At 45.5% G+C, this 15797-nt stretch overlaps 1 protein-coding gene across 1 annotated transcript; it reads left to right on the plus strand.

Moving 5' to 3' along the window:
• The first annotated feature begins 132 nt into the window (after window positions 1–132).
• On the plus strand, window positions 133–15008 carry KCNE3 (potassium voltage-gated channel subfamily E regulatory subunit 3). The gene is made up of 2 exons (XM_039355895.1): window positions 133–264; window positions 14416–15008. The coding sequence occupies exon 2, from the start codon at window positions 14434–14436 to the stop codon at window positions 14707–14709; it is 276 nt and encodes a 91-aa protein (XP_039211829.1). The 5' UTR covers window positions 133–264; window positions 14416–14433; the 3' UTR covers window positions 14710–15008.
• The last annotated feature ends 789 nt before the right edge of the window (window positions 15009–15797 follow it).

The following is a 15797-nucleotide window of genomic DNA, read 5'->3' on the forward strand; positions in this document are numbered from 1 at the left end:
CTGGCTGATAGATCTGCAACCTGCGCCCGCGGCTCGTGCTCGCCGCCTGCTCCTGGCGCCCGTGGGCTTCCCCCCCCCCCCCGTCCCTGCAGCCCGCCAGGCAGGAGTTCCACCGGGGAAGTTGATCCGGGATCCCCGATCCGCCGGCGGAGGAAGGGCTGGCGGAGCTTCGCCTCTCCACCCCCCCCCCACGCCCTGCGCTCCGAGGCGGCGCCCGCGGACGGGGCTGGGCCAGTCGCATCTGGAGGGCGCCGCGGGGCAGAGGTGAGTGCGAATCCGGGTCGGAGGGGCCAAGCGCCCAGTCCGGCGCTTGGGTGAGTAGATCGGAGCCGGAGGACAGCCTGGGCGGTCCGGCCAGGGCGCCTCTGGGCACGTGCAGAGCGCCCCTCGCTTGCTCGGCCCGGGCCGGGGTCTGCAGGCGAGAAGCCTCGGGGAGGGGGTGGTGCTGATCCGGTTGCCCGCAGAGGCTCCGCAGATGGTCAGGTGGAACCCGAGTCGGTCTAGTTTGGGGGAGGGTTGTGGGAACGCAGCCCCTGGCTTAGGTAGAAGAGGGTTCTTCAACCTGGCCAACTTTCAGACAGGTGGACTCCGACTCCCAGGGCTGGGGGGTTCTGAGGGCTGAAGTCCCCCCCCCCACCGTCTTGAAGTTGCCAAGGGACGGGAACTCCCAGCCTTAGAAGGTCGTGTGAACTGGAACGGAAGCCAGGTAGGGTCTCTTTGCGAGGCAGATCCAGGGATGGGGAGGGAGCCAGGTGGAGGATTAAAAAGCACCCGTGGGAAACTAGACGGTTCCTTACAATCAGGACTGGACTGAGGTCAGTGGATTCCCAGCTCAGAGTGAGCAATGTGTGTGTGAGAAAGAGGCTACAACCTGTTCAGAAAGCTGTCTGTCTGTCTGTCTCTCTCTCTCTCTCTCATCTATCTATCTATCTATCTATCTATCTATCTATCTATCTATCTATCTATCTATCTATCTATCTATCATCTACTTATCTTTATCTATCTCTATCTATCTATCATTTATTTATCATCTCTCCTCATCTATCTATCTATCTATCTATCTATCTATCTATCTATCTATCTATCTATCTATCTATCATCTACTTATCTTTATCTATATCTATCTATCTATCATTTATTTATCATCTCTCCTCTCTCATCTATCTCTCTATCTCTCTATCTCTCTATCTATCTATCTATCTCTATCTCTATCTATATCTATCATCTACCTATCTTTATCTATCTATCTGTCTACCTATCTATCTATCTGTCTATCTATCTATCTATCTATCTATCTATCTATCTATCTATCTATCTATCATTTATCTATCTATCTCTATCTATCTATCCCTATCCACCCACCCATCCATATCTATATCTATTGATCTCTCTCTCCCTCCCTCCCTCCCTCCCTCCCTCTCTCTTTCCTATCTATCTATCTATCTATCTATCTATCTATCTATCTATCTATCTATCTATCTACCATCTCTGTCCACCCATCCATCCTTATCTATATCTATCTATTGCTCTCTTTCTCCCTCCCTCTCTCCCTTTCTCTCTTTCCTATCTATCTATCTATCTATCTATCTATCTATCTATCTATCTATCTATCTATCTATCTATCCCTATCCACCCTCCCATCCATATCTATATCTATCTATTGATCTCTCTCTCCCTCCCTCCCTCCCTCTCTCTCTCTCTTTCCTATCTCTCTCTCTCTCCATCCATCCATCGATCCATCCATCCATCCCCTGTGCAGAAATTGTGCAGCCTTTCCACCATATTTTATTTTACGTTACGTTTTATTGTATTTTACTATTTTCTTTTATCTCGTTTTCTTTTGTTTTGCTTTGCTTTTCGTTTCACGTAATTTTATTTTTATTTTACTTCGTTGTTCCTCACACAGTCAGCCAGATGTTCAGAGTGGATTTGACATTTAGGTCCATCTGTTGTGTCCTTCTCAAAGGGTCCAGAATGGGCAAGATGTGGACCTTTGAGGGTGTTACTGATATCCTTGCAGGATGCAAGCTGTTTTTCTTTCATATTACTTAATTTTATTTGTTTTGTTTGACTTACTTTTTTGGTTTATCTCATTCGTATTTCATTGGATCCTACTTTCATTTACATTTATATATTTTGCCTTATTTTATTTACGTGGCTATTCAGAGCAACTCTGGACAGCTAATGAACACCCTCTGCAAAGGATTCTGCTTCTGGGTTTGATAGGAAATTATAAACTTGCAAAGGGCCCAATGACTCTGATTATTATGGAATACTCTGCTCCCCCCATCTTTGGCATCAGCCTCTTTGCAGGGACCCTTTTCCAGCTCTCTTTGGCTGTCGGTGCATTTAGAGGCACCTTGAGGTTGTATTTACACACCCGTCCTGGAATGAGTGGAAATTGTAAACACTGAGGTCAGCCAGAGAGGAAAAGCAGGAAACAGAAGCTGTAATAATTACTTTATGAACAGGGGCCATTCACAGAACAGACGGGCGTGATAACAGGGAGGTTGTGATAGTGGTGAACGGATGCACACATGTGGTGGATTTTTAAAAATTTTAAATAGCACACAGACAAGCCAGCTTTGGTCCTGGTTCACATCACTGGAGGAAAAAACGGAAGTCTCTTAGATTTGTAGAGTAATGTTTCTCAATCTTGGCTACTTTAATTTAGGTGGACTTCAACTCCCAGAGTTCCTCAGCCAGATATGATGGCTGGGGAATTCTGGGAGTTGAAGTCCACCTGTCTTAAAACATCCTGGCTGGAGAATTGTAGGAGTTGTAGTCTACCCATCTTAAAGCAGGCTGGCTGGGGATTTCTGGGAATAGAAGTTCATCCGTCTTAAAGCAAGCTGGCTGGGGATTTCTGGGAATAGAAGTTCATCCGTCTTAAAGCAAGCTGGCTGGGGATTTCTGGGAATAGAAGTTCATCCGTCTTAAAGCAAGCTGGCTGGGGATTTCTGGGAATAGAAGTTCATCCATCTTAAAGCAAGCTGGCTGGGGATTTCTGGGAATAGAAGTTCATCCGTCTTAAAGCAGGCTGGCTGGGGAATTCTGGGAATTGAAGTCCACCCATCTTAAAGCATGCTGGCTGGAGATTTCTGGGAATTGAAATCCATCCGTCTTAAAGCAGGCTGGCTGGGGAATTCTGGAAATTGAAGTCCACCCATCTTAAAGCAGGCTGGCTGGGGAATTCTGGGACTTGAAGTCCATCTGTCTTAAAGCAGGCTGGCTGGGGAATTCTGGGGCTTGAAGTCCACCGGTCTTAAAGCATGCTGGCTGGGGAATTCTGGGAATTGAAGTCCATCCGTCTTAGAGCATGCTGGCTGGGGAATTCTGGGAATTGAAGTCCACCCATCTTAAAGCAGGCTGGCTGGGGAATTTTGGGACTTGAAGTCCATCCATCTTAAAGGAGGCTGGCTGGGGAATTCTGGGACTTGAAGTCCATCTGTCTTAAAGCAGGCTGGCTGGGGAATTCTGGGATTTGAAGTCCATCTGTCTTAAAGCATGCTGGCTGGAGATTTCTGGGAATTGAAGTCCATCCATCTTAAAGCAGGCTGGCTGGGGAATTCTGGGACTTGAAGTCCATCTGTCTTAAAGCAGGCTGGCTGGGGAATTCTGGGACTTGAAGTCCATCTGTCTTAAAGCAGGCTGGCTGGGGAATTCTGGGACTTGAAGTCCAGCAGGCTTAAAGCAGCCAAAGTTGAGAAACCCTGTTCTAGAGAGATGGCAATAAAGCTAATCTCTTGGGACAGGCAAAGGAGAAATTGTACCTTTCAAGTCAGACGTTTTTCAAAAAGTTACGAAACTTGGTGTGGGTGTCAAGTTCACCTGAGCAGTCACAAGTTGCGCAACCAGTGGGTGAACATCCTGTCTCCGGTTCTCTTAAGAACACAGGGCAATATATCTCAGAAGGCTGAAATTTGCCTCCCATTTCCCAGGGCTTTTTTTTTTAGATATTGTTAGTTTAAGAGTTGCTGCGTCAACCGCAAATGCATTTCTTAAAACGGGATTTTTCTTCGATCGATGTTCTACATCCAGGCTAATATTCTACAGCAGTGGTTCTCAACCTTTTTAATGCCGCGACGCCCAACCGGTTGTAAGTCGAGGACTACTCAACCGGTCGTAAGTTGAGGACTACTCAACTGCTGCAGCACCGTTTGCAGAATGGGACTTTTGGCGGGCTCAGCAGGGCAGAGACAACCTGGACAATTCCTATTGGCTTTGGAAAGCCAATAGAATTAGACTCTATTCAAGAGCGTCTATTCTATTGGCTTTCAAAAGCCAATAGAATAAAAGGGAGGAGCACAGCTAAGGAAAAGGGGGGGAAAATGGCGGACTGCGTTGTTTGGCGACCCCCGAGAAATGGTCGTTCGACCCCAAATGGGGTCCCGACCCACAGGTTGAGAACCACTGTTTTACAGATTTGGTGGGTGGGTGGGCTCTTGTACAGGTGGTCCTTGCGCAAAAGGGGATCACGTGACCCCCGGGGCGCTGCGACCGCCGTAAATGTGAGTCAGTTGCCGAGCGTCCGAATTTTGATCACGTGACCGTGAAGGGGGGGGTGCAGTGACAGTCGTAAGTGTGAAAAACGGTTACTGTTGTAGCTTTGAATGGTGACTAAATGAGTGGACGTAAGTTGAGGACTCCCTAGATTTCAGCTTTTCACCGGGACCTTGGGGTGGTTTCTGTGGCAATCGGTCTTCACGTTGTTTCTGGAACAATGACCCTGCCAGGTGGGCTCTCCCTTGGATTGTTTCCAAGGTGGGTCTCCTCAAGCTAGGCCAACGTCTTGACCACCAGCCAGGTGGGCACCAATGTCCTCTGCAAAAGAGTGGCTTTTTAATTCCCCCCCCCCAGGTGCCAGGAAGGGTTTTGGGCCCGAGAAAGGCAGGTGTGGCTGTTCCTTCTGGACTCCCTGCGGGGTTCCAGAAAGGAAGGTGCAATCTGTCCATCGGCTTCTTTGACCTCTGGACTCGCTGACCTCTGCAGCTCTGAAGAAGCTCATGAGAGGGATTAATTCTGGGGACAGGGATTCTCTCTTTCTCTCTCTCTCTGTTTTTCTCTGATTTCTCTCTCTTTCACTGTCTCTGTCTCTCTTTCTTTCTTTCTTTCTTTCTTTCTTTCTTTCTTTCTTTCTCTCTCTTTCTCTCTCTCTGTCTCTCCCTGTCTGTCCGTCTGTCTCTCTTTCTCCTTTTCTCTCTCACCCTCTCTCTTTCTCTCTGTTTTTCTCTGATTTCTCTCTTTCACTCTCTCTGTGTGTGTCTCTCTCTCTTTCTTTCTTTCTTTCTTTCTCTCTCTCTCTCTCTCTCTTGCTTTCTCTCTCTCACTCTGTCTCTCCCTGTCTCTCTGTCTGTCTGTCTCTCTTTCTCTCTTTCTCTCTTTCACTCTTTCTCTCTCACCCTCTCTTTCTCTCTGTCTCTGTGTTTGTCTCTGTCTCTCTTGTCTCTCTGTCTCTCTGTCTCTTTCTCTCTCTTTTCTCTCTCTCTCTCTCTTTTCTCTCTCTCACTTTCCTGCTTTCTCTCTCTCTTTCTCTCTCTCTCTCTCTCTCAGTCTCTATGTCTGTCTCTTCGTCTCTTTCTCTCTCTTTCTCTCTCTTTTCGCTCTTTCTCTCACTCTCCTGCTTTCTCTTTCTTTCTCTCTGTCTCTGTCTCTCATTCTCTTTCTCTCTCTTTTCTCTCTGTCTTTTCTCTCTGCTTTCTCTCTCTCTCACTCTCCTCCTTTCTCTCTCTGTCTCTCTGTCCTGCAACGGATGGAAACCAATCAAGGAGAGAAGCAACCTGGAGTTAAGGAGAAACTTCCTGACAGTGAGAACAATTAACCAGTGGAACCACCTGCCTCCAGAAGTTGTGGGTTTTCCATCGCTGAAAGTTTTTAAGAAGAGACAGGACGACCACTTGTCTGGAATGGTCTCATCTTCTGTCTGAGTGGTGGGTTGGACTAGATGACCTCCAAGGTCTCTTCCAACTCTGTTATTTCATATTCTAGGAACATCATCCCAATTTGCATTGAGCTTATGATTTCATTTGTCCTTCTGCCCCCTCCAATCGTGGATGTGAGGTTGCTCCCAAGCGGCAGTGCATTGTGTATATGAGTGTGTGTGTGTGTGTGTGTGTGTGGGTATGTGTGTGTGTATTGTGTTCTTAATGTTTATCAAAAACATTTTGTCTTGAGGCAATGTGCTCCAAAATGGAACAGCATGTGAGCTAAAACAATAGAAAGAAAGACATTTGATTCATTAGCCCATAGTTGGACCATCAAATGTTTGGAAATAGCCAGTGTCACTAAAAACATCAGCATGTTTATAGAAAAAGCAACAAAGCGGTGGAAATCAGAATAGGTGGTTGGAAGTGAAAAATATGGGATTGTCAAGATCAGGAGAGGCATCAACCGTATTGTTTGTCATTGCCCTGATCCCAGTTTCAGTAACTTTGCAGAAAACAAACCTTGATAATAGCAAAAAAAAAAAAAAAGCTAATAAAATCTCCCATTTGCCTTATATGGATGATCTGAAGATTTCTGGAAAATCAGAATTTTTTTTACAAAGTTTTATTAGTTTATAACACACGATACAATCGAAATGCAAAATAAACAGCTGGAAAGATGGGGGAGAGGAAAGGGAGTAGAAAAGTGAGGTAAGGGAGAAAAAAAGTGTTTAAAAAAGGCACTGACTTTGGGCTTTCTGTAGTGCAATAGAATAACAACTTTAAACCTCCACCAAGTCTTACTTTTGCAAAATAACATAAACTAGCCATTTCAGTATAATCGACTCTGTCAATAATTGGTAAAGTCCACAATCAAAATTTCATTTTCCCCCCTCATCTCAAGAACAAAATCTAGAAGTGGTTTCCATGTGCCAATAAAAGTATTTGTATTTTTTTTTCTTTAATCCGTTCAGTCAGTTTAGCTACCTCTGCTGGCTCCATCAGTCTTTGTAAAATAAATAAATAAATAGAAATAGTTTACAAAAACGGTGAGAATTTACAGAACAGAACAGAATAGAATAAAATAGAATAATAGAAAAGAAGAGAAGAATGAATAGAATAGAATAGAATAGAATAGTATAGGAGAGGAGAGGACAGGAGAGGAGAGGAGAAGAGAAGAATGATGAATAGAAGAGAGTAGAATAGAATAGAAGATGGAATAGAATAGAGTAGAGTAGAGTAGAAGAGAAGAGACGAGATGAGAAGAGAAGAAAATAATGAAGAGAAGAGAATAATGATGAATAGAATAGAGTAGAATAGATTAGAATAGAATGGAATAGAAATAGAATAGAATAGAATAGAAATACAGAATAGAATAGAATAGAATAGAATAGAGCTGGAAGGGATCTTGGAGGTCTTCTAGTCCAGCCCCCTGCTCAAGCAATATGCAAACACGTCCTGGCTGTCCAAAGACATGACCCACTGTCCCTCATGTCTGTCCACAAAGATTCAGAAGGACACATGTTTGATCTAACCGGGACCACAGTTGTCACCCAAGCGAAATCAAGGAGAGAAAGAGAATTTGACAATAAGTCAATAAATGGACACATGGTCATCCATCCAATCGACCAACCGCTGAAAACGAAAGAGCTACTTCAACCGCGATCCCGAAGGCAGCGTTTAAAAATGAACAAACAGGTCTCTGCAAGATCAGTGATCTTGTTAAATGGCTGAATGGCTGAATATCCGAGCGAAGGAGATTATTAGAATACGACATCCAGTTTTGATCACCACAATGCAGAAAAGATGTTGAGACTTTAGGAAGAATGCAGAGAAGAGCCACAAAGATGATCAGGGGACTGGAGGCTAAAGCATATAAGGAACGGTTGCTGGAATTGGGGATGTCTAGTTTAATGAAGAGAAGGACGAGGGGGGACAGGATAGCAGTCTTCCAGTATCTCAGGGACTGCCCCAAAGAAAAGGAAGTCAAGCTATTCTCCCAAGCGCCTGAAGGCAGGACGAGAAGCAACAGATGGAAACTCATCAAGGAGAGAAGCAACCTGGAACTAAGGAGAAACTTCCTGACAGTGAGAACAATTAATCAGTGGAACCACCTGCCTCCAGAAGCGGTGAATGCTCCAACACTGGAAGTTTTTAAGAAGAGACTGGACAGCCATTTGTCTGAAATGGTATAGGGTTTCCTGCCTGAGCAGGGGGTTGGACTAGATGACCTCCAAGGCCCCTTCCCACCCTGTTCTTCTCTTATCCTGAGATACTCAAGTCTTGCAACCATTTGTAGAAAGAGAGCCGCGTTAGGGTAACCAGAAATCAGGCGGAGTCTGACAGAATCTTGACTGGCTTAAACCTTTAATGACATATCAGAAGCTCGCCAGGATAATTCATTCGGCGATCCGACGATCCGGTGTTCCAGGGCATTTAACCAAAACAGACAATTGCCTGGAGGGAGGATCTAGTTCTGTCTGGAAGATAAAAAGCCTCCCTCACCGTTTCTGCTTTTCATTTTACGCAGGTTTCTGCTTTGGGCTTTGCCTACGGCAGAGATAATTTTCTCACCCGTCCCTTCTTCGGTGAGCAGAAGCACAGACAGTCCTCCAGATACGACTTGGCTCGGGACCGGCATTTCCGTTGCTAAGCGAGGCGGTTGGTTCAGTGAGTCGTGCTGATTTTGTGATCTTATTTTTTTTATTTATTTTTTGGGGCCACGGTTGTTGAACAAAACCCATGCAGTTGTTGAGGGGAAGATGGAAAGTTAGCAGGTGTGTGTGTGTGTGTGTGTGTGTGTGTGTGTGTGTGTGTGTGTGTTGAATTGCACAAAAGAGCCCTTGATTCTTGCAGCCATCAGGAAGCGATTGGCAGAAATGAAACTTTTAAGATCTGAAACTCGTCGGACTAGTTTTTTTTTCTTGTTGTTGTTTTTTTGTAATAAGAAGCCTAAACTAGACTTTTGCTATTAGGGAAGTCGACAAAATCTTGAGGTTAATTGCATCTTGCGGTTCAGTAGTCATAAAAGGGAGCGTTTTAGCCTGCAAAGAGCAAGTCGCATTGAATGCAACGGGACTTGGGTTTGAAGGAATGAACAGCGTTTTGTGTCGGTGTGTAACCGATCTCACCCAGTTGTGCAAATTTGCACCAAGTGATCCATCAGCTTTTGTTTGGCGGCTGGCAGGAACCTTAAGTGTTCCCACCAAGCTGGTTCATAACAACCTGCCTAGTCCAGGAAAGGCATGAATTATAATATTTAAGGCTGATCTCTTAGAGGAGAAAAAAATATTTTTCCCCGGTGTCCTGTTTGTCAATAATAACAATAATAATAAAACAACAGCAATAATAATAGAAAGACTGTGGCAAAAGCAAGCAAGGGTAGTACCAATAGTCATAGGTGCCTTGGGTGCAATCCCAAAACAACTGGAGCACCACTTGAACACCATTGGCATTGACAAATTCGCCGCTAGTCAATTGCAAAAGGCGGCCTTGCTAGGAACTGCTTCCATCCTGCAACGATATCTGTAATACCATCAAACATCCACATCTGCCTATCCCAGGTCCTGGGTAAGGACTCGATAGGTAGACAAAATGCCAAATCCAGTCTGAACATCTGGCTGACTGTGCGATTATCAATAATAATAATAATAATAATAATAATAATAATAATAATAATAATAATAATAGAATTGGAAGGGACCTTGGAGGTCATCTAGTCCAACCCCCTGCTCAGGCAGGAAACCCTATACCATTTTGGACAAATGGCTGTCCAGTCTCTTCTTAAAAACTTCCAGCATTCCCAGCTTCTGGAGGCAGGTGGTTCCACTGATTAATCATTCTCACTGTCAGGAAGTGTCTCCTTAGTTCCAGGTTGCTTCTCTCCTTGATTAGTTTCCATCCGTTGCTTCTTGTCCTGCCTTCAGGGGCTTTGGAGAACAGCTTGACTCCCTCTTCTTTGGGGCAGCCCCTGAGATACTGGAACACTGCTATCATGTCCCCCCCTCGTCCCCCCTCGTCTTAACAGAATAACTGAGTAACAGAGTTGGAATGCATCTTGAGATCATCTAGTCCAGCCCTCTGCAGAGGCGGGAGACCCTATACCATTTCAGACAAACTGATGTCCCATCTCTTCTTGAAAATCTCTCGTGGTGGAACACCCACATCTTCTGAATTCCCCAGAATTCTGGGAATTGGAGTCCACAGGCCTTAAAGTGGCCAAGTTTCAGAAACACACACTAAGAGGGGAACAAACCCTACACCCTTAAAAGCTGTAATGCTTTGCAAGAGGGGGCAAGTTTTCCAAACACACACCTGGAGGCCAGGTATGACTGTTATCGGGTTACTAAGAAGATTGGGAAAGAACAGCGAGGTAAACAGGAACCGGATCGGCTGGGGAAAAAAAAAAAAGACTTTGGTGGACAATCTTGAGATTAGGCATAAAAGAAAAAGGAGTAGTGCTTCCAGTGCACAATGCAGGAACAAAATAGGATCTGTTATAAGCTCCTCTGAGTGCTTTGTAAGTCGAGGTTTCCTCTAACACAAGGTGGAGAGGACCACCGCACCACTGTAAGGCCACATTTGGAATCCTTCATCCAGTTTTGGTCACCACGATGTAAAAAGGATGTTGAGACTCTAGAAAGAGTGCAGAGAAGAGCCACAGAGATGATCAGGGGACTGGAGGCTAAAATATATAAGGAACGGTGGCTGGAATTGGGGATGTCTAGTTTAACGAAGAGAAGGACGAGGGGGGACAGGATAGCAGTCTTCCAGTATCTCAGAGGCTGCCCCAAAGAAGAGGGAGTCAAGCTGTTCTCCAAAACGCCTGAAGGCAGGACAAGAAGCCACGGATGGGAACTAATCAAGGAGAGAAGCAACCTGAAACTAAGGAGAAACTTCCTAACAGTGAGGACAATTAACCAGTGGAACAACCTGCCTCCAGAAATGGTGAATGCTCCAATACTGGAGGTTTTTAAGAAGAGACTGGACAGCAATTTGTCTGAAATGGGATAGGGTTTCCTGCCAGACCAGGGGGTTGGACTAGATGACCTCCAAGGTCTCTTCCAACACCGTTATTCTGTTCTTCGGTTTTATGGCAAGGTAAATTCTTTTTTCCCCCATTTTATCGCTAGCCTCTGTTGTACCCTGCTAGCAGTCTCCCCAGTTGGACAACAATATTGGAAAATAAATAAACACGGAGAGTAAAAAAAAAAAAAGATCATGAGTGACCTGGAAGTTTTCTTTAAAATTGCATTAATTTGGTATTTATATAGCCGGTTTTACTCCAAAAGTCACAACAAAATCCTTATCGCAACCATACAAAAAAAAATCAAATGCATGAAAACAATAATAACAGTAAATCAGGAATAATCAAGCCTGTTCTATCAAGATGTAGACTAGGAGTCTTCAGACTTGGCCTTTGATGACTTGTGGACTTCAGCTCCCAGAATTCCCTAGTCAGCACGGATGGACTTGCCTTAAAATTCCTGTCAGCATGGATGGACTTCAACTCCCAGAATTTCCCAGCCAGCATGGATGGACTTCAACTCCCAGAATTTCCCAGCCAGCATGGATGGACTTCATCTAAAATTCCTGTCAGCATGGATGGACTTCAACTCCCAGAATTTCCCAGCCAGCGTGGATGGACTTCAACTCCCAGAATTCCCCAGCCAGCATGGGGTGGACTTCAACTCCCAGAATTTCCCAGCCAGCATGGATGGACTTCATCTAAAATTCCTGTCAGCATGGATGGACTTCAACTCCCAGAATTTCCCAGCCAGCGTGGATGGACTTCAACTCCCAGAATTCCCCAGCCAGCATGGGTGGACTTCAACTCCCAGAATTCCCCAGCCAGCATGGATGGACTTCATCTAAAATTCCGGTCAGCATGGATGGACTTCAACTCCCAGAATTCCCCAGCCAGCATGGATGGACTTCATCTAAAATTCCTGTCAGCATGGATGGACTTCAACTCCCAGAATTTCCCAGCCAGCATGGATGGACTTCATTTAAAAATTCCTGTCAGCATAGATGGACTTCATCTAAAATTCCTGTCAGCATAGATGGACTTCATGTAAAATTCCTGTCAGCATGGATGGACTTCAATTCCCAGAATTCCCCAGTCAGCATGGATGGACTTCAACTCCCAGAATTCCCCAGCCAGCATGGATGGACTTCATCTAAAATTCCTGTCAGCATGGATGGACTTCAACTCCCAGAATTCCCCAGCCAGCATGGATGGACTTCATCTAAAATTCCTGTCAGCATGGATGGACTTCAACTCCCAGAATTTCCCAGCCAGCATGGATGGACTTCATTTAAAAATTCCTGTCAGCATAGATGGACTTCATCTAAAATTCCTGTCAGCATAGATGGACTTCATGTAAAATTCCTGTCAGCATGGATGGACTTCAATTCCCAGAATTCCCCAGTCAGCATGGATGGACTTCAACTCCCAGAATTCCTCAGCCAACATGGATGGACTTCATCTAAAATTCCTGTCAGCATGGATGGACCAACTCCCAGAATTCCTCAGTGAGCGTGCCTGGCTGAGGAATTCTGGGAGTTGAAGTCCACAAATCATCAAAGGGCCAAGTTTGAAGACCCCTGATGTAGACTAATAAAACTTTGCTAAGGTTGAAAATCCAGTGAAATAAAATAGTACAGGTATTGCTCAACCTAGACCCACTTAAAAAAAGTGACACAGAGAGGACCACTTCTCATACTTATGACTGTTGCAGTATCCCTGTGATCACATGATCAAAATTCATTCGCTTAGCCACTGACTCGTATTTACGACCGTTGCTGTGTCCCGGAGGGTCACATGATCCCCTTTTGCGACTTCCTGACGATCAAAGTCAATGGGGAAGCCAGATTTGCTTAAGAACCCTGTGACTCACTTAACAACGGCAGTGATTCCTTTAACGACTGCGGCAAGAAAGGTCATAAACTGGATCAAACCTTAAGACCTGCCCTGCTTGGCATTGGAAATTGTGGGCTCCGTTGTGATGGTTTGTCGAGGACTACCTGTGTTTGAATATCTCCTGAGGATCACAAAGGAGGAAGATGGTCAAACTTTGGGGGGGGGGGGCTCCCTAGAGGAGGCCTATGGTCTTGCCCACCTCCAGGTGGCTGCGGAGGCCCTTCCCCCCAAATACTCACTAGGCGCAGGGGTTCTCAACCTTGGCAACTTTAAGACTTGTGGACTTCAACTCCCAGAATTCTTTGCTGGCTGAGGGATTCTGGGAGTTGAAGTCCACAAGTCTTAAAGTTGCCAAGGTTGAGAACCCCTACGTGACTAGGGAGTCAGTACTGTTCTCTCGGGAAGTGGCTGATATTCTGAAAATAGAATATAGAGAGAGTAGAATACAGAGCAAAACAGAACAGAATAGAATTATAGACTAGAATTAGATAATAACAGAACAGAAGTAGAATAGAATAGAGTAGAAATATAGAATAGAAATATAGAATAGAATAGAAAATAGAATAGAATTCAATAGAGAATAGAAAACAACAGAGCACAACAGAATAAAAATATAAAATAGAATAGAATAGAAATATAGAATAGAATAGAAATGAAATATAGAATAGAATAGAAATATAGAATAGAATAGAAATGAAATATAGAATAGAATAGAATAGAGAATAGAAAACAACAGAGCACAACAGAACAGAATAGGAATATAGAATAGAATAGAATAGAATAGAATAACAGAATTGAGGGAGATCTTGGAGGTCATCTAGTCCAACCCCCCCCCCTGCCCAGGCAGGAAACCCTATACCAGTGGTGGCGAACCTATGGCACGGGTGCCAGAAGCGGCACTCAGAGCCCTCTCTGTGGGCACGCGCGCCGTCGCCCCAGTCCTGGGTCTTCAGCTGGGTTTTATAAAACCTTTTCGCTTTAGGCCTCCGCCGCCATGTGCAAAAAAAAAAAAAAAAGATTCAATCAATCAGTCAATTTCAACTTCTCGCAGGGGAAAAAAAAGATCTTGCAAAGTTGGAATTGATTGATTGAACTTTTTAGTCCCACCCAGTCTGGCATTACCACTGCAGCCACGCCCACCCAATGGGTCACACCCACCCAATGGGCCACGCCCACACGGCACCCGACGATGCGTAAGTGGGTTTTGGGTTGCAGTTTGGGCACTCGGTCTTTAAAAGGTTTGCCATCACTGCCTTATACCATTTCGGACAAATGGCTGTCCGGTCTCTTCTTAAAAACTTCCAGTGTTGGAGCATTCACCGCTTCTGGAGGCAGGTTGTTCCACTGGTTAATTGTTCTAACTGTCAGGAAGTTTCTCCTTGGTTCCAGGTTGCTTCTCTCCTGGATGAGTTTCCATCCGTTGCTTCTTCTCCTGCCTTCTGGTGCTTTGGAGAACAGATTGACACCCGCCCCCTTCTTCTTTGTGGCAGAACCTCAGAGCTTGGAAGATGCTATCGTGTCACCCCTGGTCCTTCTCTTCATTAATTTCCTTCTCTTTTGCTCCACCAGCATCGGCCCAAGAGCACGATGGCAGCTAACTACACGGAGACCTGGTTCCAGATGCTGGAGGTGATGCTGAAGGCCCTCAACCGTACCGTCTCCCGCGTGGAGCCCTGTCCTCGACTGAGCAACGCCGACGAGGAGGAGAAAGACAGCTACGCCTACATGTACATCCTTTTCATGATGCTCCTGTTCGCCCTGACCGTTGGCAGCCTGATCCTCAGCTACACGCGGTCCCGAGAAGTGGACAAGCCGAGCGATCCCTACCACATGTACATCAAGAACCGGGTGACCATGATTTGAAGGAGGAGGGGGAGGAGGAGGAGGAGGAGGGAAGGAGAAGGAGCCACGGACTCCTCCCTCCGTGCCTTTTGGGAATGACGGGGAGCTCTTTTGCAGCGTGTGTCGAGTCTCGAACTCAGGGCTTGAGCAACGTCTGAGCAGGAACATGAAAATCTGGGGGATTCGGAGAGCAGGGCCTGCAAAGAGGCCCAGCCTGAAATTCCCTGCCTTAAACTAGCCAGGGATAAAGTTTTAAAAACTTTCCTAATGGAAAACTTGATTGATCTGCCTCTTCCGATCAATAAACCAGTAGGAAAGGAGGAAGAGCTCAAGGTATTTATTTGTCGACCCGTTTCTGAGTCACCGCAATCCCCACCTTTAAAAATTGGGGTGGGTTACTGGGACAGGAGAATAATAATAATAATAATAATGAGGAGGAGGAGGAGGAGGACGACGACAACGACGACTTTGGAAGGGACGTTGGAGGTCATCTAGTCCAACCCCCTGCTCAGGCAGGAAACTCTATACCATTTCAGAGAAATGGCTGTCCAGTCTCTTCTTACAAACCTCCAGTGTTGGAGCATTCACCGCTTCTGGAGGCAGGCTGTTCCACTGGCTAATTGTTCTAACTGTCAGGAAGTTTCTCCTTAGTTCCAGGTTGCTTCTCTCCTTGATTGGTTTCCGTCTGTTGCTTCTTGTCCTGCCTTCAGGCGCTTTGGAGAATAGCTTGACTGCCTCTTCTTTGGGGCAGCCCCTGAGATACTGGAACAAGATTGTGGTGTGTGTGTGTGTTTTTCTCCCTCTCTATCTCTCTCACTTACACATACCACACAGAGATGCCTCTGAGCCTAAAATGCCACCATCCTGCTGATTTGCTTAATGACCGTGGCAGAGAACGTTGTCAAGCGAGCCATTTTACAACTGTCGCACATTACCCCCCAATGATGGCCAGGCTCCATTATGGTCGTAACCTGAGGACTAAAGGAAGAGCAGGAATTTTTAAAGTTTTTTCAGACCGCAGAACCTGTTACCTCAGGGGTTTTCAAACTTGGCCCTTTGATGACTTGTGGACTTCAACTCCCAGAATTCCTCAGCCAGCGTGCCTGACT

Source organism: Crotalus tigris, unplaced genomic scaffold (genome assembly GCF_016545835.1).
Source record: "Crotalus tigris isolate CLP2741 ecotype Arizona unplaced genomic scaffold, ASM1654583v1 scf7180000018765.387419, whole genome shotgun sequence".
NCBI lineage: Eukaryota > Metazoa > Chordata > Lepidosauria > Squamata > Viperidae > Crotalus > Crotalus tigris.